Source organism: Stigmatopora argus, chromosome 9 (genome assembly GCF_051989625.1).
Source record: "Stigmatopora argus isolate UIUO_Sarg chromosome 9, RoL_Sarg_1.0, whole genome shotgun sequence".
Taxonomy (NCBI): Eukaryota; Metazoa; Chordata; class Actinopteri; order Syngnathiformes; family Syngnathidae; genus Stigmatopora; species Stigmatopora argus.
In genome coordinates, this window is record NC_135395.1 from 14,344,870 (window position 1) to 14,371,252 (window position 26,383).

Here is a 26,383-nt window from a genome sequence, read left to right on the forward strand (position 1 = left end):
GCATTTAACCAATCACATTAAAGCCATTATTTGTTGCCAGATCAGATCTGCCTCAAAGCCTTCAAAATCAGTTCTGCGGGGTCTGCTGCATTAAACTAGACTGTTGCTTTTATAAGTTTATTGTTGTTTTGATTTAAAGCCATTTTCAAAACGGACTATGCCAGAAATATGACAGGACAGGCTCGACTTTCATCATTAGCTTTCATGGCGATAGGAAAGAAGGAAGAAAGAAAGGAGGATGGATATTGTGTACAGTTAAAAAGGATTTTTGGTGAGTAAAATATGGCTATATTCCTAAATAATATTTCAATTGTGGGCCCGGTTCTCATATCTGAAAAGCTCCAGTGTTTGTATTTAAGCTCCAGTGTTTGTATTTAATCACTAAATACTGCTAGGATGTGGATTTTATCCCAGTTTAATTTTTGCCATTTCACCATTGACTTCCATCGCTGTCTTTTTCCGGGAAAAATCACTGAGGGTTGGATTGATACGTTGAAGGCGCGACAAGAAAATGCACCGACCGCCACTGCATTAAACACTATGAAATTGTAAAGGAGATTAGGCATGACTAAAGATGCAGGAATATAATTTACTTGTAATTCATTATAAATAATTATATTTCATATTATTAATGTATAATAAACGATAACCTGACATTTCTGTAAAAATCCCATTCGGATGCATTCCAATGAGTCACTTTCTATGAAAGCATCCTTCTAATTAATATGAATTAATCGATGGTATGTATAGAAAGTGGAAAGATATGAAAAATAAAGGTTATTCAAAATGATCCCCGTTTGCGTTATTACGGCCAGACCCAGATCTTGACCAATGGGAGGTCGAGAGCATCCTGGCCTGTCAACCAATGGGAGCGCTCGTAGGATTTCGGCTCCATGCGCCATTTTAGCGCGTCCACCGCCATCCGGTAAGATGGTCTCCTCGCTTTGTCTTCACTGACTGGAGTTGTTACGCTTTTTCGGGGACTTCTCTCGCCTTCGTAGCACCAAACACCGCTACTTCGAGTCTAATTGACTTGCCAGCGCTGAGAACAAACCCCGTCTTTGTGTCTTGAGAAATGACGACCGCGATCATAAGGTAGGAGAGGCTCGTAGTAATGTGTTTACACAAGTGTCTTGTACGTTGATTAAAACGAAGTGAGCTACCTTTTGCTAGCTGGACGATGCATTAACACTCGTTGGTATTTAGCAAGCTAGGCTACGTAGCCGCTACCGGTAGTGATCAACACGGGACAAATGCAGTTTGCAATATATTTGCGGGGGCCACGGAACGATCGCCGGGTTCAACAACAACTCAAATCGATTTGATCAAAACCGACACGGTCTAGTTTATGTCCTAACGTGGCTAACTGGTAGCTGCTAGCGTGTGAGTGGTTTCAGTTAGCGTTGATCACTCAGGTTTCTGCACTGGGATCGTCATCAAGATACAAGGCCCCGAGCATTGCATTTTTTTCGCTACATGCCCATGCATTGGAGCTGGCATGCACCGCGAGGAGGGGGAGGGCGAGGGCGGGCTGCAAGGTCGCCAAGGCAACGGATGGTGGAGAAAAGAAGTGGTCGCCCGCCCGTCGATCCGGATGACTTGATGGGCAACTTGAGCCTTGTCTCAACTTGAAATCACGGGCGAGAGTTGGTGTTTTCAAAACATGTCCAGATGAGCAGGAAAAACACGCAGGGGAAGTTGTTCTGCACGATTGCTTGCAAAGTGAACCGAGCGTGGGGACTGTTGCGACTTTTATTGTAAGAAAAATGACGACAGACAAGATGCTGATTTTCTTAAATCATTGGCTGGTGTTGACGGTGGTAGACGTCAGATTCATTTTCACTTGTGGAGGCTCTGAGCGATCGTCTAATGAGTCAACATGGATTGGACGTCCTTTGCCGTCAATGGCACTGAAAAGTAATTGTCCTTTGGAATTCAATCTCGTCATTGGCAACCATTGAGTCGATGTCCCTTTGCAGTTTAGCAATTCAATATTTGTGTCATGTGCAAAATGACAATGTTATACACAAAAATACAATTGACATTTTTCAATTTTGTTATAAGTAGAGACTTGATTCTTATTCTGTAGAGAATACATTAGGTGTAATACAATCAAAATTCTTCAACATTTTATTCTCATTTGACAACAACTTGCTGTCATTATCTAACGTCAGTTGTATTTTTCCCAGGTAAAATGAGTCTGCCTATTCCTGAATCGAGTGGAGACCCAATGGCGGAAAGTACAGAGCAGGTAGACCATCTTTCATTTTGGTTGTCTTTTGGTTCATTTTCTTTCTGCAGATTGACATATTTTTTTTGCTATATGATGTTGTGCAAACTGACCATTTTCCTTCTACTATGTGTTTACAGGCTTGTAGCTCAACAGAAACAACACTCTCCTCTTCTCGAAGCAAAAAGTAAGCAACTTTTTTTGTACTTTCCAATTCGACTCAGTATTTTCAGGCGGGAAATAATGTGTTATTTTGTGCTCCCGCATTATAGAAAGCCCACTTCTGTAGCTAAGGCTACTGACCAAAATGATTCCGACAATTCAAACGACAGTGACAATGAGGGGGCCACTTCTGACAGTAATGCAGGCAGCACATCCAAAGGTATGAATAGAAAGTTGAGTAATTTTTCTTATTAAGATGTCGGAACTGATCATATTGTATTTGTCCTTCAAGGAACTCTCGTGTTGCAGCCTGCCGGGAGTGAAAATAAAGGCACTGTGAAATTCCGAGTGGATTACAAACAGAGAACTTCCGGTGAGAATTTGGCACGATGCGTATTTTTGCAATAGAATGGATACGGTGGAACGTTGGAAGCTGTTTAGTTTGGCAGTGAAAGAGTGTATGTTGGTCCACAGATGCCACACTGCAAACGAAGATCAACTGTACAGCCTGTGGAAAGCAAGTTAACCAATTTCAGCGGAACTCTGTTTACGAACACCCGGCTCTTAACGTGCTTATTTGCAAGGTACGCAATTTTTCAGATGCCTTTTATAACCAACACCCCGCCCTTATTTTACTGAGTCCACGTTGTATTATTTTTAGTCCTGTTACAATTACTACACGAGTGACGACATTAGTAGAGACTCCGATGGGATGGACGAGCAGTGCAGGTAAGAAATCCAATGAGTTGAATAAACATTTGAGTGTGAAACATTATTTTTTTTTTGCTTTAATCCGAACTTTTACTTGCCAGGTGGTGTGCCGAGGGCGGAAAGCTTATCTGTTGTGACTACTGCAGCAACGCCTTCTGCAAGAAGTGCATCCTGCGCAACCTGGGTCGAAAAGAGCTATCAGCCATCACCGACGACAACTCCAAGTGGCACTGCTACGTGTGTAGGGAAGAACCCCTGCGGGACCTGGTTTCCAAGTGTAACTGCATCTTAGCCAAGCTTGATCGCGAGAAAAGCAAGCAGCGTAAATCGGGTAAAAGCGAGGAACGCAAGAGCAAAACGTACAATCGCGGCGATGTCAAAGAGCACAAAGCAATCGTGAACGGGAAGGAACACGTCGACAGCTCAGGGACTATAACGTTCTCTTACAAGAAGCTGCTGATACCCAAAGAACTCTTAAAAAAAGCAAAAAAGCTGGTTGAAACCACAACTGGCTTGAACAACACATTCATCCAGTTTGTGCAGCAGGCTGCCGAAGAGCAGGATGACGACACAACTGTCCGGTACAGGCATTTGAAAGCGTTCAAGGCCGTGCTTGCTGATTTGAAAAAAGCCCATGGTGCATTGGAGGAGGCTTTGGAGCCAGAGTTCAAAGGTATGGAACTCCGCAATGGCGACAAAGGCCAACGGCGAGTTGGAAAAAGCGCGAATGCCGTGCGCGCTGTCGTGGATGACGAAGAGGCGGAGGAAGCGGACGCCACGGACGACCCAGTCACCGCGGAAGATCCAAACGACGAGGAGCCATCGGTAAAGAGCAACAAGCTTCTGGAGAAAAATCCAGACCAGAATGATGTGCAACAGCCCATTGAAACAGACAAAGAGCAAGCTGAAAACACACCGACTAGCCCACCAGAGGAACCGGAAAAGGAACAGAATGAGGAAACTGTCGACGAAGACATCCAAACGGAAGATTTAACCAAAAATGTAGTAGGTAAACAAGAGGTCTCTGACGACGAGTTGCTACCCACCGGCGAAATATCGCTTGACCAAGACATTATGTCTGTTCCTCCTTCAGTTCCCGAGGAGCTTTTTCAGATGGTGGAAAGTCTGGCAGATCCAAGCCTGCTAGCACAAAGTGATCAGACGTCCGATGCAGACGCGCCGGCAAAGGAGAACGGAGGCGAGGAACCAAAGGTGAAGAACCTCATCGTTAAACTCACCCCGGTGCCCGTTGTGACAACAAGAAGGTCCTCGAGGTCCAAAAACAAAGGAGAAAGTGAGGAAAATGGGGGTTCCGACACAAAATGCGAACCGGCTAGTCCGCCACCCAATCGGCGCGCCAGCAGAGTGAAGACTACTCCTCTGAGAAAGCAAGCTGATAATAAGAGTCTCCATAACTCCTCCGAATCAGAGCAGGAGTCGGAAAAGGAATGTAGTAGCAAGTCCAAGAAATCCGCCAGCTCCAAGAAAGAAGATAAAAAGAAGAGTAACACGGAAGACTCCGACTCAGATGACGTTCCTTCTTTATTACTGGAAAAGGTGGCAGAATATAACAGCAGCGACGAGGGCAAAGAAAGTCCAAGCTCGAAAAAATCGAAAGAAAAAACCTTACCAAATACAGAGAAAAAAAGCAAACGCAAACGCACGTCCGAGGCCTCAGAATCAGACGTGGAAAATAAACGGAAGAACGCTTCGAAGAAGAAAAAGCAAAACGTCTCCAACTCGTCCGACTCGGAGCAAGAAAAAGTGAGCAAAGCTAAGAGGCGATCCAGCCGTGTGACCAAAAGCAGGAAAGTCAAGGAAAAAGAAACACCCGAGAAAAAGGTTAAACGATCTTACGAGAAGCAGCGCAAAGGAGGAAGCCCGAAAGTTCCCTCAAAGTTGCAGTCCTCTTCGAGCGAGGACGAGGAAGCCCAACAAGCGAGCAGTGACTCTGGAGACGATAGCGCCCAGGAGACGTTCAAACCCACGGTGGAAGATAGTGTGACGGAAGGTAATTGTGCTTCGCTAGATTTCATAAACTCACTAAATTTTGACTATTTATTTCGGGGACAGTGGTCACTGCAGTGGAAATATATACAAAACTCATTATATTAGTTTATAGGCACTGTGAAATAATACTACTGTATACATGAATAAAATGATAGGACATATTTTGGACACCAATCTGTCAAAGAAGGAAGAGAAAAGTGTTTTTCTTTTTACCGTCTGACCGTCATTCTGTAAATATGTGGCGCTAGACATGATCTGATGATGCTGAAAAAAAGTGGGCTATTCCAGCCTTCCCAGTTAAAATAGATTGGAAGTCTATTGTTGTCAATTGCAGCTAAAGCATGAAGCTAGCTAAGTATTTAAGAAACAATGAAAATCATGTGCATGAAAGGGTTACCGTAACCATAACGTTTTATTTCTCTTTTTTTTAAGGAGACGAAATGCCTTCCAACAAAGAGACTGAAATGGGGGAGGATTATGACGACGATCCTGAAAACAGGTACAAGCATTTTATGCTTCATTGTACCCTAATAATATGGGCTAACACTTGTTTTGAGATGAAATGAATGTCTGCTCCAGGTTAAACTTTGGCAATTATGAGACAATCTGCTAAAAACCATGCAGGTGGAGCCCATAAATTACCTTATTATAACCAATTGACTGGAATTCTGACTTTCCCAAACCCTGACCCAAAGTCCAATGTGTAGTATTTAAGTCTGCCTTGACCTTTTTACTGGGTTTACATTGGTTATCCTTCTGTGTGTCAGATATTTTTCAATATATTGCTGCTTTCCAAAATATTTGTACTTTTTCTTGCCTTCCAGAATTGCCAAAAATATGCTACTCGCGCAAATTAAATCCAACTTTTCCTCTGGGGCCGAAAGCTCCTCTGAAAATGAAGGCCAGAAAGTGAAGAAATCCTCCAAAAATGTTAAAAAAAAGGACGACGAGGCGCAAGGTAGATTGAACGAAATGAAACGAACACCATTTCAATTTGTTTATTTTGATTTGCGATTGTGCCGATAAAAATTCAGAAGACTCTGGTTCTGATGTCGAGGTGAAGAAGCGTGTTCGACGCCATAAACTGCTTCGCCACAAGCTCTCGCTCAGTGACGCTGACACGGATGATGAGAAAGAAAATGATGCAAGAAAGACTAAAGGGGAGGCCAAGAATAGGAAAGAAAAGAAAAAAGGTCCATACTCGAGTTGCTCATCAGTAATTATGAGTTCAGTATGTTACATGTTAGACCAGTGCAAACGTACGTCTTCTATCTGGCAGGGGGCAGCGATGATTCTGAGGATTCTGACTTCAAAAAGTCAGCATCATCCAGTGCGGAGTCGGGGATGAGCGAGGAGCTCAGCGAGTCTGAGAATGAAGGGAAGCGTCGAAAAACGAGGCAAGAAATGGAATGGAATATCCACTCCTCTCTGCTTTTTCGTTTCTCGGGCACTAATTTTGTTATGCATTCGTAGATCTTCAAAGAAGAAGGACGACAAGAAGCAGAAAAGTCAGAAGGAACAGAAGAAGAAGAGACGCAGGATCAAAGTGCAGGATTCCTCCAGCAGTGGGAAGGTGAACATAAAAGACAATTGTAGATTTGCGTAAAATTATTTCCAAAGTGTTTTGGACTAATGGAAAATGTGCAATATGAATCAAATCAATACAGCTCCAGTTCAGTTAAGTTTAATGGTTGCCAACCATATTCAAGCCTTGGACCAACATAGTTCATATTAATGTAATAGTTGAGCCCAAAATATAAGAACTCTTTCCTTAACCTTAGCACGTGCAGTCATGCGTGACACACAAAATGCATTTTGAATGCATCCCCCGAGTGTGTTACTCGAGGCTACTGATCAAAGGTTTTCTTCCCCATCCGCCCCCGAAAATGTCTGGAGATCTGAGGGCTTAATGTTCGTTTCCACAGAGTGGAGATGAAAACGACGAAGACCACAAAGGGCGCAAAAAGATCCGCAGAATCCTCAAGGACGACAAACTGCGGACGGAGACGAGGGATGCGCTCAAAGAGGAGGAAGACAGAAGAAAGCGTATAGCGGAAAGAGAAGAACTCAGGAAGAAACTTAGAGAGGTGACAATGAAGCTTTTATTTGTATTTTTCAGGAGGATTTTTATTTGAATTTGTCTGGAAATGTAGACTGCAGCAAAAAAAAATGCCCATGGGTGGTCTTGAAATGCAGTTTTTTCAAATGAATATCATAATATTTTTGTGTTTAGACAATTGTGGTGGAAGAGTCTTCCCAGATAGCGTGTCCCATTACCACCAAGTTAGTCCTGGATGAAAATGAAGAGACAAAGGAGCCGCAAGTGCAGGTGCACATGAACCTTGTCACCAAACTCAAACCCCATCAAGTTGACGGTAAGGTCAAGGCAAACGACCTAGTTCAATCCTGTTGCTGTAAGGGTTTTGTTTTAATTTAATTAGTGTAATCACAAGGAATGTTATGGTTCGATGCCATTTATTTTTGGTTTTTAGAATTCAGAAACAGTCTGGTAAGTTTGTTTGAAGCCTTGGCATCTTTTTTCTTGTTTTTAGGGGTGCAGTTCATATGGGACTGTTGCTGTGAATCATTGAAGAAAATTGAGAAGTCGCCTGGCTCTGGTTGCATCCTTGCACATTGTATGGGTCTTGGAAAAACTCTTCAGGTATTTCTGGCCTTAAAGCGCAACACAGCATGTAGTACAGTTGTACATTTTAGGATGCAAATTGTGAGAATATCTGATAATGGAGAAAATACTCTTAAACACGCACAAAAATCAGTCGCTTGTACCCATGCACATTCTCACATTGGGGAAAGTGGGAAATTTGGGATATCGGCATTTTATTGGGAAAAATATCAACGACATTTTCGAAATTAAAAGGAAAAATATTTAACTTTTTGGGTGCCATTGATGGCACCAGACGTTCAATCCATGACATGACAAAAGTTGATTGAACGTCTAGCGCTGTCAGTGGCAGCCGTTGAATTTCATCGATGGAGTACCGCCAAAGTCAGCCAACTCTGCTCTCATTGAATCTTGTAAAGCCTGAATTTTCTTTCCTCCCGCTAGGTGGTGACATTCCTTCATACTTTACTCCTTTGCGAGAAGCTTGACTTCTCAACCGCTCTGGTGGTTTGTCCTCTCAACACAGTCCTTAATTGGGTCAACGAGTTTGAGAAATGGCAGGAGGGAATGAAAGATGAGGAGTCTTTGGAGGTAACTGTTTATTCCAGCAGCTTTTTAAACATCACTTTTGGGACGATTAATCGGTGGCCTACGAAATAGGTGACGGAGCTGGCCACGGTCAAGAAGCCACAAGACCGAGCGTACGCCCTACAGCAATGGCAGGATTCGGGTGGGGTTATGATTATTGGCTACGAGATGTACCGAAATCTCACACAAGGAAGAAACATCAAGAGTAAGAAGCTCAAAGAGACATTCCAAAAGACTCTGGTAGACCCAGGTATGGTTATTGTCCTTGGATCCAAATAAAATGAAGCTTTTAAGTGGAATCCAAATTCCATTCGTGATCAAATTTTCCTTTTATTTTCCGCAAAGGTCCCGACTTGGTGATATGTGATGAAGGTCACATCTTGAAGAATGAGGCGTCAGCTGTGTCCAAAGCCATGAACTCCATCAGGACGAAGAGGAGGGTTGTGCTTACTGGAACCCCTCTTCAAAATAACCTCATTGAATGTAAGTCTGCCAGCAGCTGGATTTGTATCCGAAAGCTACCGCAAGACCTTCTGACCTCCGTGTCCTCACATCAGACCACTGCATGGTGAACTTCATTAAAGAGAACTTGCTGGGGTCAGTCAAAGAGTTCCGCAATCGATTCATCAACCCCATTCAGAATGGACAGTGTGCTGACTCCACGATACAAGATGTCCGCATTATGAAGAAGAGGGCTCACATTTTGTATGAGATGTTGGCTGGATGTGTTCAGGTAAGACAAAATCCCCTGTCTTTTTTATGCACAATGGAGAGTCCTTAAAATGTCTTCTTTCATTGCCTCTTCAGAGGAAAGATTACTCGGCACTCACAAAGTTCCTCCCTCCCAAGCACGAGTATGTGTTGTCTATCAGAGTTACTCCACTTCAATGTAAAATCTACAAATACTACCTGGAGCACTTTACTGGTAAGAAACATGCTGCAAAAAAAATTGACTAAAGACTGTTGTAATTCAGTGGAACCGTTGCATTTTTTAAAACTAGAATTGCCACGAATACGCATGTCCTCCTTATAACGACTCAAACGGTCTTATTTTGCTGTGTATGCTGAAATTGCGAATACATTCAATCTCCTTAAAACTGCTCACAGTGGTTTATTTTGATGTCTAAAACACTCCCAGCACCATAAGCTATGAACCCGAACACTTTAAATACACTTCTTCTGACTCAATTGTAGCTAGTTTTCAAAAATATTCTTGTTTAATATATATATATATATATATATATATATATATATTTATATATATATATATATATATATATTCATATATATATATATATATATATATATATATATATATATATATATATATATATATATATATTCATATATATATATATATATATATATATATATATATATATATATATATATATATATATATATATATATATATATTCATTCAACCGTTTTACGAGCTGGTTATCCTCACAAGGCTCGTGGTGGTGCTAGAGCCTATCCCAACTAACAACGGGCAGTAGGCGGAGTGCAGTGTGTGGCTTTTCTCACCCCTAGTTCTTAACTTGTACAGAACCACAAAATAAATATTTAGCTTTTAGATGAAGAACAACTGCACTTTTGTACAAAGTAATGCATCAGCATGGGAATATTGTGTATATATATATCGAAACACAACAGAGGAGTAAAGTACTGAAAATTCTGTGGGGTGATTGTGGATTTAAAAAAAAAAAATTAACGCAATGCTGTTGATATTGTGTCAGTTCTTGTTAACTTCGTGCCTTCCTATTGCTATTGAGTCACTACCTGTTTTTTAGTCACTCTTTTTTAATACTTGTGCATAAAATACCTAAATTTGACAACCCTATGTTGTTGTTTCTTTTGAAGCACTACCTTTACTGGAATGGTTTTCCTTTTGCTCTTTTTTTTCTTTCCCTCTGATAAGGTGGACTTTGCCGTGTGCGTGCATGTGTAAGTGGCAGCTGGCAAAGTGCCACAGCCCGGGTTTAAGCACGGTTTCCCACGTCTCTAATGAAGAGTTCTGGGAGAGGGGGGCAGCAGTAGGGGATGTGGGGACATACGAGAAAGGGCCAGGCTTAGATCTTAAGTGGTTGCATCCAAATCTTTGCCCCAAAAATGAAAACAAAAAGGAGGACATTTGGTATTTATGGAGGTCTATCAAGGAGGTATGCAGGTCACAGGCATAAATTTGTCCCCTCTACATGTCCTGTCATTTTATGTTTAGAAAAACAAACCTTCAGCCTGTCTTGTTCACCGCCTGCATCTCGTCCTCACTCATGTTACAGGTGTGGGGAATGCTTTGGAGGGGGGCCGAGGCCGCGCAGGGACCAAGCTCTTCCAGGATTTCCAGATGCTTAGCAGAATCTGGACCCATCCCTGGTGCCTTCAGCTGGATTACATCAGTAAAGAAAACAGGGTAGGTAGGCCAAGACGAAAAGCTCGCTATATGATGAACTGGGAACATGTTTTTTTTTTTTTGAAAGGCAAATTCCCATGTTCTGCCCCAAAGCATCCCTTATCACTTATTCGCTCCACTACACGTTTGAGCCTCGTCTGATACTTCTCTCTTTCAGGGCTTCTTTGACGAAGACAGTATGGAGGAATTTATCGCTTCAGAGTCTGAAGAGTCCTCTATGAGTCTGACCTCAGAGGATGAAAAGCCTAAAAAGTAAAGATTCCACTTCTTCTGTTTGTTGGATTTGAGAGACACATTTGTACTCCCCCTGTTCTTCCGTCTGTTACTCCTGCTGACCCTGTGTCCTTCACTGGCCCTCCTTAATAGGAAAAAGAAGAAAGGCAAGGGAAGAAAGAAGGGATCTGATGACTCTGATAGTGATGATGTGGAAGTCATCAAAGAATGGAACACCAGTTCTAGGGGCAAGAATGGAGAGGGTCGAAACAGGCCTGAACCTAAAGAAGAGCGTGAGTTGGGTGCCTCAAGAGATACTTTGTATGTTCTAGTGAAACATAATTAAGCTTGACATGCAATATGGACAAACTTTGATGGTGAACAATTGGGGGGGAGGGTGCACACAACCAGATGTGCCTTTACTCATTGTAAAGTCATCTCGTCCATATCACAACTGCTTATCCTATTGATGCATGCAAGTGGTCCACTTTGAACTGTTGAAATCACCTGAAGATGTGTTCATTAGTTATGCTAAAAATGATTACCATATTTTCCGGACTAAATGTCGCTCCAGAGTCCAACTAGTAAAAAAAAAATGGCCCTTTAACGCCCAAAACAAACAAAAACATAATGGTAGTATCAGACTAATCCTTTCTATTCATTACTATATTGTTTTGGTTTAAAAGAAACATAACTAGAAAAAAAGCTATCTTTTATGGTCGCCCAGTAACAAGTAGTAGATGTAAAATTCTGTATTTTAACATTATATAAGTCTCTGGCCCAGCCAGTCTATGGAAAAAGTTCACCTTTTAGTCTAGAAAATTCGGTCAGCAAAGTTGTATTGACTTAGGAATAATTTGTGTGTTTGTTGAAAAGCCGCACAACCCTCCGGCTCGGCACCGGGAAGCCCCACGGTTGACTGGCACAAGGAGTTTGTCAGCGAGACCGATGCTGAAATCCTGGAACACTCAGGAAAAATTACAATCCTCTTTGAGATCCTGCGGATGGCAGAGGAAGCGCAAGATAAAGTGTATGTATTCCTGCGCTCAATGGATATCTGCACACACATCTATGGAATGTGCTGTTTCTATGTAGATGGTTTGTAGTGTAACGGGATAGCGTTTTAGAAAGTAAAGTGACACCAAGGAATCTTTGTGCCCATCCGCAGGTTGGTGTTTAGTCAGTCTCTTATCTCTTTGGACCTGATTGAAGATTTCCTGCAGCTGTCTTGCAGAGCAGAAGATGACGAAAAGGTCTCACCATACAAAGGTAAGCTTTATAATGCCGTCCCGGTTTCTTTAGTAAAAAAAAAAGCTCACTTGGCTCTCTTGTGAGGCTGTTAATTAATTCGCAGGATTATCCGGTCCTGTATTTGCCTGAAAATGTGGCTTTATAATGGTGCTCTTTCTTAGTCAGGATGTGCTAAAATAACAAAGTGCCCTTTGAATAGATTGGTTACGTGTCACAAATTCATTTTTGTCTTTCTGTCTGGTACTAAAAATGATCCAATATTCATCCAGCAACTCTTTCCCGTACATCCCTTGAAGCTAACTTACATGCATTCTTGACCACATGACATACACCAGTGTGTGCACACATACACGGTGCCACTGGTGTGAGGTCATGTTCTTAATTAAACTTGGACAGCTGTTTTTACTTGCATTTTGAAAATGATTAGACCTTGACTTTTTATTCCACCAAAAATGTTTGCTCAAGGGTTTGTAATTTGTAATGAAAAGATCACAGAACTTTAATTGGAAACATGCTCAACTGCTCCATATGAAGGCTAGCAAGGGAATGGCCATCTTGAAGGTTACATACAGAGTCTCCATCCACCATAACCATCTATCTGTTCATTGCTCTTTGACAATAAACGGCCTACTTGATGGTGACATGTTTTGTTGAAGGCTTTTTTGCAGTTTTATGATGAAATCGAAAAGTGTTTTTTTATTTTTTTTTGTACTCGTGTCTGTCAAGGTGATGGTAAATGGTTCAGGAACATTGACTACTATCGTCTGGATGGTTCTACCAACGCCACCACCAGGAAGAAGTGGGCTGAAGAATTTAACGACCCCAGCAACACAAGGTGGAAAATTGATATAGTAAATGACTGATGCCCATTAAAACACTTGAGACATCACTTATAGAAATCTTTTCCATTCTTATTATTCTTTCAGGGGTCGTTTGTTCCTCATTTCCACGCGAGCTGGCTCCCTTGGCATCAACCTGGTGGCGTCTAACAGAGTCATTATATTTGACGCCTCTTGGAATCCTTCATATGATATCCAGAGTATATTCAGGGTGTATCGCTTTGGCCAGCTGAAGACGGTCTTTGTCTACAGGTTCCTGGCACAGGTGATCTTAATAGTTTTTAACACTGTTTAGTCAACACCAGATATTACATTTAGGAATGCACCAATTACAATGTTTTTTTTCCAATCTGACATCTTTCATGAACCTACAACCTTGATTGCTTTATTGTAGCACGTAACCAGTAAACCAAGACTGTACATGTAGTAGTTCCTAAAACATAATTCAAAAGTAACATATATTTCTTACTAAACTAATTTTACCCAAAATTAAAATGCAGCAGTATTTTGCCCTGCAAAAAAAAAATTAACGAGGCTTAAGAAAATTGAGAGTTCAAATTTCTGGAGAAGAGAATAGAACTACTAAATCTTGCCTTTTTAATGCTGGAGCAATTGGAATATGAGCCAAATTTGAACATTCACTAAACAGGTATCCTATGATTTTTCTTATAAAGTAAAGATGAGGACTAGAAGCCGCAAAACTATTACCATACAGTTTATGAACTCCATTCCTTTGCACACAATAACGTAGCAAAGAGCGGGATTTTTTAAAACAGTAAACATTATTTCACAAAAGTATGAAAATACCCGACAAATCAGTCCACTGACGTGCTCATATTAATGCCTCGACCAATTGCTAGTGGGGGTAATGAGACTAACTGCTTGTAGGTGTAATTTGTAAGCACGCCCTCCCCTCAATTTCAGAAATTGGGCTTTAGTAAAAACTACCAGACAAAGATTTTCAGCACTCCAGACGGCCCCTAAATGTTAATACGGTACAAGTGTCATGCTAAAATCAACACGAGCACCGTTACTCCTTGGAACCCTAGAAGTTCAATTTATTGGGCTGTCTTTGGATTCGTATTCTCTTTTCAGGGCACAATGGAAGAGAAGATTTATGACCGGCAAGTTACCAAACAGTCTTTGTCATACCGGGTGGTGGACCAGCAACAGATTGAAAGGCACTTTACCATGAACGAGCTGGCGGAGCTGTACACTTTTGAACCTGATATGTTGGACGATCCCTCAGAGAAGAAAAGCAAAAAAGCCACACCGGTGCTCCCAAAGGTAACACTACTACCTTTTCACATCACTCTCATGAGCCAGACTAGTCTACTAATAAATAAAATCTAGGCTACGCCAGTGTAAATTTGGCTTTTGTTGAGTACCGTATTATCTGGACTATAATTCAGTTTTTTTCATAGTTTGGCTGAACCTGGTACTTTTCTCTCTGACCAACGACAGCCTGTTATGTTTTTATTTTAGGTTTTAGTTATCTGAAACGCGGTTAACAATGTCAATTTAAGCGAAATAGCCTTATAGCTGTGGGTAATTTTGTGTTTTTGGTCCTCCCATCTTTTTCCCTTTTATTTGGTTCATGGTTCATCTAATTCTCGTATCAAAGTGGCGGCCCTGGGGGCCAAATCTGGCCCGCCACATCATTTTGTGTGGCCCGGGAAAGTAAATCATGTGTGCCGACTTTCTGTTTTAGGATCAAATTAGAATGAAGAGTATAGATGTATACTTTTTTTCCTGATTTTTTTCCCCTTTTAAATCAATAATTGTAATTTTTTAATATTTTTTTTTCTGTTTTTAGTTCAAAAATCATTTTGTAAAATCTAAAAAATATATTTAAAAAAAAGCTAAAATAAACATTGTTTTAGATCTATAAAAATGAATTATCAGGGCTTTTAATCCAGTTCTTTTAATCCAATTATATAAAAAAAAATCTAAATATTATATCTAAAATGGTCCGGCCCGCTAACCAACCCGAGTCTGACACCCTTGATCTAATTGATGCTGTTTCCCAGTGCTGGAGTCAAATCCATATTATTTCTCTGAAGTTCTTCAGAAATGTTGGATTCAGCTCACAGAAATTCTGTATTGCTGCCTTTTGTAAATTTTATTTTTTGTGAACTTGTTTGTGTGTATGTGTTTGGAGTGTAAGTGAATCAGCATTCTCCTGTGAATTGGTTTCCCCCACCTACTTTTATGTTGTTATTTAGCCCCCCTGAGGTTTAATGAGAACACACCGCACTTCCATGAGCCATCCAACCCAGCACAGCTGCATCCATCTGTTTACTGCTATTTACTAAACAAACTCCTCTTTGCAATGCTGCTATAAACCTGCACTTTCCCCCCTCATTCCTTACTGTCATTTACTTAGTTATTGATCTCTCAAATCAACCTTTTGGCTTCTTTTTTTTCATTTTGTTGTGTTAGGATGTTCTTAGTTTTGGTTGGACTGAAGTTTCTTAGAAATCTTTAAACAGGGCAGATAAACAAACATTGCTTCTGCAAATCTTTACTCTAAGCCACCTGTTGTTCCTTTTTTCTATTGGCTGGTTAGCAGGTAGGAGCTTAACACACACGGAAACTGAAATTGAGGTTCTAAAACGGTGGTGCTTGAACTTTTTTCATCGAAGGCCGCTTTAAAAAATGCATTTATTTATTTTTACTTTTAGGTAGCAAGTCATTGGCTGCCATTGATAGTGACACATGTCAAATCTATGAATCTGATAAAGTTGAGAATTGCAACAGAATGTAGGCTGAACTGGAGTTTCTTGTTCGGGCCTTCCCAATGATGTTCTACAATTTGCATTTGGACATCACGGCTATTAACACCATTTCACTTTTTGAGATACGCATTCTAAAGATGTGTTTGTTTGAGTCGTGCCCATTCAGATGTGTGTGTGTGAGACATTTAGTGGGTTAACTTTATTTGTTTTACGTAGCACTAAAGGCAGAGGCTGAAGCAAGCTTCCTGTTTTGGGCAACTAGATAATGATGATGATGGCAACAGAACTGAGAGTATGATGGAAGGAATTCTGTCTGGATTCATGTGAAGATGAGTCAGAAAGACTCCTATTGCTTTAAGCCAACTGTCTCTTGCACAGACGGAGAAGAAGTCAAGTTATAATATAAAGATCTTTACTCTGCAAAGTGATTTTTACACAATGAAAAAACTGGTTGAGTTTGATCCTTTTTCAGCAATGTTTATGATCGCATCTATATATATATATATATTTTAGGCCATACCTTATTTTCCTAAACTGATTTTATTAGGCTCCCTTTTTGTCATGGCCATCTTTGTCCCCATCTTTGATCTTTGTAACCATCTGTTATGCTGACTCACCTCACTACCTTGCGGTGTTCAAAGCAAACCAAGTAAAGTTGTTTTTCTTATCCATCCCTCGGACCCCATACCCCAGCGACTGATGAGGGGTCATTATTTCAACCCCTCTCTTAAAGATGTCTCTGTGCACTTCAGAGAAACTAATTGAAGACAAAAGAAGCCGACGTGCTTCCCCTTAATGACAAAGAAGGATTTGCACCCCAGACATAAGGTTTTTACTTCTCACCCACCCTTCCAGACACATCCTATTTCCTGCTCAGCTTGCTCATCCATAGAGCAAGCAGCCACTTGCAGAACAGTTCACCCTACAGTTGTCCACACTTACTGCATACTCCTCCACTGGTTTGAGCGAATGTCAATTGCTGGTCGCAGCCACAGATAGTTGCGCAAACATTACGTTTTGCGGTCTTAGCAGGTCGCTATTAGACACAACCACACAGTAGAAGGAAAAAGTGTTGTGGAACCCATTTCTCTGGAAGTTGGTCTTCAAACTGTCTGATTAAAATAAGACCCAACAATGATTTGCACTCAAAGAAAGGTCAACTAGTTGTTAAATAAGATAAGTGGGGGTAAACACTGTTTTTATTGCTCTTTTGTTGTTATATGAAGTTCATTTGGGTTTCCTATGTTCTCATTTGTCTATTTTCAGCTTAAATGGGAATGATACTCGTAAAAGATCAATCGTAAACCCCAATGTTAATCAATCAAAAATGAATGGATTGTGTTCTAGCTTTGGGTTCCTGTTGTACCTTCAAAACATAAGCAAATATACTGTTATTCAAAAGTATCATGCTTATCAATAAGAGTGACGTGTAGTTACTAAATGGAATGCGTGCACTTTTCCTGAAACCAGGTTGTGTCTAATCACACCATTCTGACTCCAGGTAGCCAACTGTGAAACTCTTCATATTCCAGATTGTCCCTGCAGGGAAGCCAACGTTAGCCCCGCCAAAAGTCTGCAGATATCATGCTGAAGTATTTCCACCATCAATCTTTGTTAAGTTGTTTCACGTTAGGTTGTGATAGCTCAATTGCTTCCAATGTGAAAAAGTGAAATTCAACACCAGATAACTAATAGTATCCAAAAATGCAGACAGTGCTACGCGCAGCTGTCTTAAACATTGGAGGACCATAGCCATAACAAAAAAATGTCATGGTATTTTCCTTCAAGGTCAAAACGGCGCGCTGAAAACTCCACAGAGACAAGACCGAGCCAAGCTTTCATAAAACTGCATCAGGTTTTCTATTGGGTTTAAGCTTTATGCATTGGCCCACGATCTATTGGCTTTTTTAATAGAAGGGCTGCAGTGTTTGGCGCCTCTGTTTATTGGTGTCTCCTGAATTTTGTCCCCACAATGTGAACAATTTGATTTTGTCTCTTATTATTTCACTGATTGGCGTGAAAACAACTCTGGCATGCTTTCCTGCTGCGGAGGGTGTAAAGTCCTGAGGTCGGTTTCAGCCATTTTTTTGTGTGTTCTTGCAGAGAATCTTGTTTAGTACTGTCTGGTAGCGTCGTGCATCCGTGTGCGCGCTCGTGTGTGTGTTTAATTTGTCTGCAGCTGTGGGCGAGAGAGTTTTGACTGGCTGTGTTTAGGTATTGCAAATATCTCTGCCTTTGGCATTCTTGCTTTTGGGATTTTGTCTTTGACCCCCGTTGCTAACACACCTGTGCATTTAAAGCCACGACATCCAACTTTTTAAAACTATAGTGGAAAAGGTCAAACACTATTCACTTTCCCATGTCTTTTAAGTTTTATCTACCTACCTGTTTAATGTGGGAGTTTTGCAAAGCATCTCTGTTTTGCTCGTGGACAGGACCCACAAAATTAATCCCAAATGAATAACGTTAGTTTCTAGTTTGGCTAGTAATTTTAGTATATGTCAGGGTGCCAGTTGGTTCAAAGTAATCGGAATAAAACTTGAGATGCAAGAAATAAGTTACGTGTTGTGAACTTCTGACAGGATCTGATAATGGACATAAATCTTGCCTTTGTTGTCGTCTAAAACTATCCATGCTGACAGGTGTTTAATTGCATTAGCCCTTTTTAAATAAAGTCTGTTGGTAAAGTATGCAGTGGATGCCTGTGCCAGCTCGTAAAGTCCAAATGGACTCTTTTACGTCGACTCCCAAGTTTTCATCTCTTGTGGCGGCTTTGTTTGTTAGAAAACCTGATGAAAGACACTTCATGAAATGTATTTATACAAAACCTAGACTCTTTTGAAGGTACGTTTCAATGTGGATTTGGTCAAACGGTACTCCCAAGACATTCTTTTTTCCCCCAATTGAGAAATCACTCTGTACAAGTATGGATTCATAATCTTCTGCACTTTGAGTGCTTTGCATCATTTTATCCGGAGCATCTGCCCACTCGGTGCTGTTTTCTTTCTCACTTCTCCTGCGGTAAAGTGATAGGCTTTACAATCGAGCTCCATCGGGATGCCAATCGGCCATCTCAAGTTACTGACAATCATTAGTACTGGGTCACCATTGCACACCGCTCATGGGAGGAGATGGACCGGACCACCCTAGAGCCAGTGCTAGTATATCCCATTGGGCACTTGTTTCCTTTGGGGCATCTGTATTGTGATTTGACCTTCAGCACTGGTGACCGCTTATCCTTAGAACGTTGGAAAGCGCAAGCCCCTTCAGCAAGGCTTTTGTCGGGGGCAGCTCGTTCGCCCGAACAGTTCAACCAAGTGAATTCTGTGTGTATACAAGCTTGTCTGCTTGTCTTACATCTCTAATTTGAGAGATCACGTTTCACCGTGTCTGGCCCACTGTTTATTTTCTCTCTTATTCTGTACAGATTTGCAATCACTGTCCGCTTTCATCCTACTGTGTGTCTGTTTTGTATTCCCTGTTGCTTTGCGCCAGTGACATCTATGATTAATTTGCCTTGCAACCTCAGTCTCATTGTCAAGAGTTCAGATGTGGATGGACAATCGTGGGGGTGGGGGGCAGAGTTGTTTCTGTGTGAACTGCCTTGTAAGGGAGGTTAATGATGCAGCAGTCATGTGACGTCTCCACTTTCCAAAATTCCGCTTCAATGTAAAGCTAAGCCAGTACAAAGAAGAAAAAAGCCTCCACAGCAAGTGTAATTTGAACCATGTTTATGCAGAAATAGTCTGGTAATGCTTGCCCAATGTTTGTCTGCTATTGCATTCAATATTAGTGCGGTCATGGAAATTAAAGTTCTGTCAGAAAGGGTCGTTATGTTTACTTCCGGAAAACATGAGGCTTTAGGTTGTGTTTTTGTCGGTAACCATGGAAAACACAATTAAAAAAGCAACTTGCAAGTGTGTAGCATTGGATCAAGGAATGTAAACTATGTTTATCTAGATCCAAATAGTTGATAATAGTTGAGATGATGACCTCAGTTGTTGCCGCCACTTCTAGTACTGAAACACATGCAGTACCCCAACATTTTGAAAAACGATCATCTGGAATTTTTGGTATTTCATCAAGAAACATGAAGTTGATCCCCGTGATTTGCTTTTCTGGGCCGCTTAACACCAAGTGATGGGCCACATTTGGCCCCCTCATCACAAGTCTGACTCCTTGTTTTCAATCAGCGAATCTAGTGATGACTTTAGAATCTTTCCTTAAACATTTTACCCCTTTGTGCCTTTTTAGGACCTCTTCCTGGCTGAGTTGCTGCAGACCCACAAGGACCAGATTGTGTGTTATCATGAGCATGACTCCCTTTTGGACCACAAGGAGGAGGAGGCTTTGAGCGAGGAGGATCGCAAGGCGGCCTGGGCTGAGTACGAAGCAGAGAAGAAGGTTGGTTTGATGGGCGCCGCCACGTGTATTGGTAAACATTTCATTGTAACAACAAACAGATCAACAAACTAGGTCCACACAATTCAAACGCCATCTACACGGTCGGTTAAAAGTCTTGGAATTTGGTGGAGTTGAGTACCATTTATCTAAATGTCTTCAAGCCTTTAGCGAGATGACATTTCCACCACGTGCGTAACGTCCACATCCATCTACAAGAGACTTGTCTCGTGTTAACATTATGCTTCTGTGGCCGTTGCCTGCACCTCCTCTGCTGTCCCGTCTTTTTGTAGGTCAAATCAAAGGGCAATTAGCGTGTTTATTTGGAAGACATGCGTGTGTGTGTGTGTGAAAAGTGTTGGTGGTGCAAGCCAGCGTGAGTAGGGCTCCCCTCTCCACATGTAATTCTAGATTCTAATTCACTCTAATGATTATTTTTCCAACACACTCTCACTCCTCTGCCCCCTGTGAGCCGTAAGCAGCTTTTCCCTGAGCTTGTCTGCCTGTCAGGAGAACACAGGGTTTTCCACTCGCAGGGGAAACAATGGCGCTCAGGTCCGGTGGTAGTATTTTATAGTCTGTACGTTGTTATCTCAACTCTTTGGCTGCCATTGGTGGATAGATTTATTTCTCCGGCAGAGGATCAGTAAAGTCTAAATCATTTAAATTTGCGTATTTTTGAAATATTTGATCAAATTGGCAGGACTATATTAGAGCTGGGCATTATGACGATGTGTATCGTCGAAACTCAAGTAAAAGAAGTAAGGGATGAATTCTTCTTCCTTTTATTGTCAATATTTTAATCATATTAAAAAAAATGACATTGTAGTAAGTGCTTTTTCACAACAAGAGCATTGTTACGAGAGAAAATGAGACTCCCAAATCTTAACAATGCGAGGAGGAAAGCCTCCATCTCGCTTGGCGTGTGCAAAGGTCTGAAAATTCAGGTTTAAGGCCACTCAAGAATAGATGGGTGTGTTTGCATAGTTTTGTTGTGTAGTCTTTGACACCTGTCTCCGACCAGATCTATAGAACCTTCTCCCCCCCAACACATGCACACCCCGGATGGCCAGATTAAAGGGCACAAGAAAACCATCTGCAGCAAAGTTTAAATTACACACAGACATCAGTACCCTGCTAGCTGGCCTTTACTGGGCCGCGAATCTATCCGTCACACGTTTACCCTGTCAGGTTTTCTCCACTATCAAAAAAAAAAAAAAGATGATCCTTTTGGATTGACCTTCCTATTCAAGCAGACTAGTGTCACTTTGTGTTCTAAACAGTACCATGTTGTCTTTGCTCTCTCAGGGTTTGACTATGAAGACTAACTACCCGGCATCAGCCTACCCCCAAACGGGCGCCTCCGGCTTATTCTCCAACTACAATTTGGCGGCTTTGGCCACCATGACCAACCAGCAGCTGGAAGTAAGTAATGAGCTCCACATGCCCCTCTCCTGCCGCCCACTCGCCGTCCTCCTCCTCCTCCTTTTCCCCCCTCGTCATGTCGCACCACATTCTTTAGTCTCCGCTGCTAATTGTGACAAAAGTCATGCAGCCGGCGAAGCCCAGCTCGCCCCCCCCCCCCCCCCCCCCCCAAACCTCTAGCCGTCACATCGTAATGCCTCATGTCTGGGCCGGCGGATATTTATACGCGCTGGCACATTTGACTAAAGTAGCGGGAAGATCAGCCGAGGGAGCAGAATATTTAGGCTGCTTTCAATTATTATAATCAGAGCACGATATACAAATAAAGTTCCAAGGCGATATGATCACTCATTGATGACGTGATACACACAATATAGCGCCGTCCAAACACCTCCTTAAAGCGAACTCTGTGGTACAAGAGTTCCACCCATGTGAGGATTCCTTTAGTCCCCCTTAACGCGTTGGCCGGATCAAAACACTCCCAATTATTTGGTGGTTTCTATGGAAATGAGTTTTGACCTGCTGGCAAGATGCAGGAAATCACCAAGATAAGGCTTCAGACCCGCCAAAAACAAGGGGTGTAAAACCCTATTATTTCAATAATCATTGGGAATGTTGTACTTTATTTCATCATTTAACACGAGTCAGGACACAAGGAAGTGTCTGTAAAAAATACAATCTGCTAGTTGAACAATTTTAGAGTCAAAGATCCTAATATTACATTAATAAATGTGTGTGTGTTGATTATGTACGGTCTGTATTCAGTCCGCTAGTAGTCAGATTTTAGGACGTTAGGCTCGTGTTTATTGTGAAATGGAAAGTTTGGATGTATACATGTTTAGCAACACTGGAGAGAATTCTCAGAATTTCACCTATTTTGTACTTGTATTGGATAGGAGACTAACTAAAATTGCTACGTTTACATTATTCGTCAATGCATCGTAAGGAAAATTCTAGGTGTATTATCCCCTACGTTTTTATTGCTACATTGTTTGTAGAAAGTCAGTCAGGCTCTAAAATGCATGCCACAACAACAGGGGGCGTTACAGTCCCTACTTGTCAGAAGTCCCCGGGGGGCTGTCGATGAAGGTGATCATTTGTATTTGGAATTATTATTATTTTTTGTATTAGTAGCATTTTTTTCTTTGGTTTTGGAGGGCATAAAACACTTGCTGACTTCATCATGTCCTGCTGCAAGTAGCAGTTAGGTTTCGACAATGTGCAGTCAATTACATGATATGTTGCTGGAAATGCAGAGAGTGGATGGTACAGTAAATCTTGCGGGCCGTAACAACCAAATGAGCTCATAATATCTTCAGAGCTCAATAATCCTCTGTGGTTTTGTCGCTATAAACAATGCTTGATGACATTAATCGTTTCAATCCACGTTATTTGCGCAATCTGAGCTATGTGACGTCCAAGCCGTCCCGCCGCGGAATCGGCCGGGGGGGTGGTCTACGGCGATCCCTGATGTGATGAGATAAAGGCATTGTGTCTTTTGCGAACAGGAGCTTATCAACCAAGGGCGACAGAAGGTCATCGAGGCGACAAATGCGTTGAAGAGTTTACAGCAAGACTCACTGGAAGATACGATCGGAGCAATTGTAAGTGACATTTTCCATTTGCTCATGTCTTCATTAGGGGCTGTAATGAGTTAGTTTTGGTCACTCTGTGTTAATTTTGGGCCAATTTGACCAGGTATTGATTGATTGATTGATTGATTTTTTCTGAAATAATGGCCATTGATGGCAGGGAAAGTGTTAGCGTCACTGTATTTATTTAAAGATATGTTGCACTGAGATATTCTCCCCTGATGTAACTTTTATCTAAAGGTTTATGACATGTTGTCTTGCGACAGTGCAAAAAAAATGAATGTTGTTTCCCCTGCCTACTTACTCACAGTGGAAAGAAAACCCAGCTCTGAATGAGAATCAAGTCCAGTCTTTGGCTCTGGGCCGAATGGCCACTGTGGAGATGGAGGCCAAACGCAGAGAAGCTGTTTACAGAGAAACTCTCACCATGCAGCAGTCGGTAAGAGCATTGAAGTTCCCCACAGCTAGATTCCTGGTTAAGGCGCAACAGCAGCAATGGCAAATTGAGAGAAAAATCGGGTTCAAACGGTTGTAGTACGCGATAATGGTACAAATTCATTAGATCTGGATTGAGTTAAACGGTATTCCACTTAGAAGTTGCTTAATATTTGAAAAGAAACAGTTCTTAGACATTAAACGGGAATGTTGTTGTTGAAAAATGTTCTTGCAATTGCAAGAGACAGTGATGAGGCAAAGGATAGCCACAAAATTCAATTAAAATGTTTTGTTTTATTTTATTTTATTTTAACGGATTTATCTGAGAGGCCAGTTGGTCAAGAGAAGAATGACCGATTGTCATTTGGCTTCTCTTTTCAGCTGATGATGTACGTCCAGAAGGTGGTGAACAACAGGAAGGTTCGAGAGCAACAACTGGCCATGGCCAACCAGAACAACCTCTTGAGCATGGCACTGCAGAACGGCATGCTGGGGGGGAATCGCCTCACCCAGATGGACCTGCTGGGCCTTTACCAGCAGTTGCATGGAGTGAACCCCCACGCCGCCATGGGCAAGAATCCCGGGCCCTCCAAGGGCCTGTGATTCCCCACCCGATCAGGGCCCATCTTTTCTCGCGCGCGGAGAAAAAAAATCGCCCAAGTTGCGATAAGCTGTCCGCCAGCGGAACCTAATGTAAAAAAAAAAAGAAGAAAAAAACGAAAAAGGACTGAGGGGTCTTGGTCAAAAACAACGACAAAAAGTGTACATACCGCCTTAATGTTATTCAAGTTCTACATATAGCTTCATTTTTTTTCATGTTCTTAAAGTCAAATCTTTTTTTTTTGTTTCTGTTTTTTTTAGAAACGCTTTAAAGCGTTGTGTTGCCCCTGCTGAGAAGAGGGGTCATCCATTTTACTTTTATACACTAAGAAAAAACCCAGTGGGACCAGTTTGGTTGGTGACAACCAGTAGATTCTCTACCAATATAACTTGGTGCAAGGGGAGGAAATGCAGGGGGTTCCATTTAAAAAAAAAAAAAACAAAGAAGAAAAAAATTTGGCCTTCACATGTTTGGAGAAAACAGTTTCCCCCAATTTGGCTTCTTTCTATTAACACAGCTGAAAATGGACCGTTTGTGTTCGTCAAAACTGCCTGCTGGTCTCTGCGACCATTTTATTCTTTTTTTTCCCTTTTTTTGTAATCGTCATTCTCACTGTTAGCTCGATGTCTAGCATAGCACTGTGCGTCTTTGTCATTGTTTTACGTTCCGCCGCCGCCGCCGCTCACAAAGCTTGCCGGCGGTGCTCTTAATTGGTTTTGTGACGCTCCAGTTTGACCCGATTTCGGGGCATCGTCTTGGACCGGCCATCCCGTCGATGAAGGGGTCGTGCGGGGTGAGAGAAGACTCGTCCCTGCGGATCTTTTGTTTGCACAAGTTGTATTTCATATACGTGTATAGACTGTTTTTGCCCTATTGAATGAAGAATGTTCTTCTCTTAGCCACAATTTGCCATGTTGATCTAATCTGCTCTTCTCTTGTTAAGTATTTAATATAACATTTAATAAAGTGACCAAAAGGATGAAAAATTCTCGCGTTGAGACTAAGTCACTGAGCATGTGTTGTGGTAGTTAGTAACAGAGAGCCATCTCATCTCATTTTATCAACCGCTTTATCCTCACTAGGGTCGCAGGGGGTGCTGGAGCCTATCCCAGTTGACTTTGGGCCAGAGGGTGGGGACACCCTGAATCGGTGGCCAGCCAATGGCAGGGCACAAGGAGACAAAAAACCATTCAAGCTCACACTCATTCCTAGGGGCAATTTAGAGGGTCCAATCAGCCTACCATGCATGTCTTTGGAACGTGGAAGGAAACTGGAGTACCCAGAGAAAACCCACCCAGGACATGCAAGCTCCACAAAGGTGGACCCACCTGGATTTGAACCCAGGACCAGGCGCCTGGGCCGCTTTTTGATGTGATCTTTCAAATTATTTTATTTTTAACGAATTTGACATGTACTTTAATGTACTATTTATGACATTTCCATTGAGGTCTCGCGCCATCAACGACTACCATCGAGTCACCGTGGACACTAATCCCACGTTTTATTTTCATATCAGCTTCTGCCAGGGCCACTCGCAAAAATCTGCCAGCAGACAAGGCTAGGCTCCCCACTATTGCAGATGTTGAAATGTTGATCCCGTTCACTCTTCGAGTCCCCCAGATTAGCGGCGCTGCGGCTTTTGGGCCACCTCGCCGGCAGCTGTTTCTCACCCTATTGTGCCCGATTGGACGACACGATGGTCGGCTCCTCCTCGGCGGGGGCCCCTCGACGCTAGCCAAATCCAGCCCGATGTGTAAAGCCAATTAGGACTTTGGATCCAGTTGCATGGGGAATGTGATTTAGTAACGGTGGATGAGGCTGACTAAGAGTTTGGCCACTCTACTTGCTGAAGGCTTTATGGGGGCAAATTGGCCTGCTCTCTTCTGGGAAACCAGATCTGCTGTCTTGACTGTCCCGCTGTTTTCACATCGGATTTGTCAAATGGGATGTACTACCCTTTATAGTAGTGTTGCTCTAATGTCAATTTTTTGGGGTGAGGTGCGGGTGAGGATTATCGTGATACCTGGCTGTGCTATGCTGATAATCAAATAAAAGCCTTACTATATGTCATCAATTTTTGAACAAAAGCTACAATCCATGGTAATTTTTTTAATTTAAAAAAAAGCCTTATACATGGTGATTTAAAAAAAA

At 41.9% G+C, this 26,383-nt stretch overlaps 1 protein-coding gene across 2 annotated transcripts; it reads left to right on the forward strand.

Annotated features, from left to right (window-relative positions):
* The first annotated feature begins 901 nt into the window (after positions 1–901).
* LOC144082482 (transcriptional regulator ATRX-like) lies at positions 902–25,218 on the forward strand. Of its 2 annotated transcripts, XM_077609691.1 has the most exons (35): positions 902–1,095; positions 2,190–2,251; positions 2,371–2,417; positions 2,503–2,612; positions 2,685–2,765; positions 2,867–2,976; positions 3,054–3,121; positions 3,205–4,112; positions 4,197–5,114; positions 5,546–5,612; positions 5,938–6,071; positions 6,148–6,306; positions 6,393–6,510; positions 6,587–6,686; positions 7,039–7,200; positions 7,347–7,488; positions 7,666–7,775; positions 8,181–8,327; positions 8,397–8,574; positions 8,670–8,807; positions 8,882–9,057; positions 9,132–9,249; positions 10,607–10,737; positions 10,895–10,989; positions 11,104–11,243; positions 11,827–11,980; positions 12,119–12,219; positions 12,928–13,036; positions 13,128–13,305; positions 14,136–14,327; positions 20,033–20,182; positions 21,488–21,604; positions 23,113–23,208; positions 23,507–23,635; positions 24,013–25,218. In XM_077609691.1, exons 2-35 carry the CDS (start codon positions 2,195–2,197, stop codon positions 24,232–24,234), a joined length of 5,862 nt encoding a protein of 1,953 aa, XP_077465817.1. In that variant the 5' UTR covers positions 902–1,095; positions 2,190–2,194; the 3' UTR covers positions 24,235–25,218. The 2 variants fall into 2 exon arrangements, with proteins under 2 accessions (XP_077465817.1, XP_077465816.1); XM_077609690.1 differs by having other exon boundaries at positions 3,205–5,114.
* Positions 25,219–26,383: the final 1,165 nt, after the last annotated feature.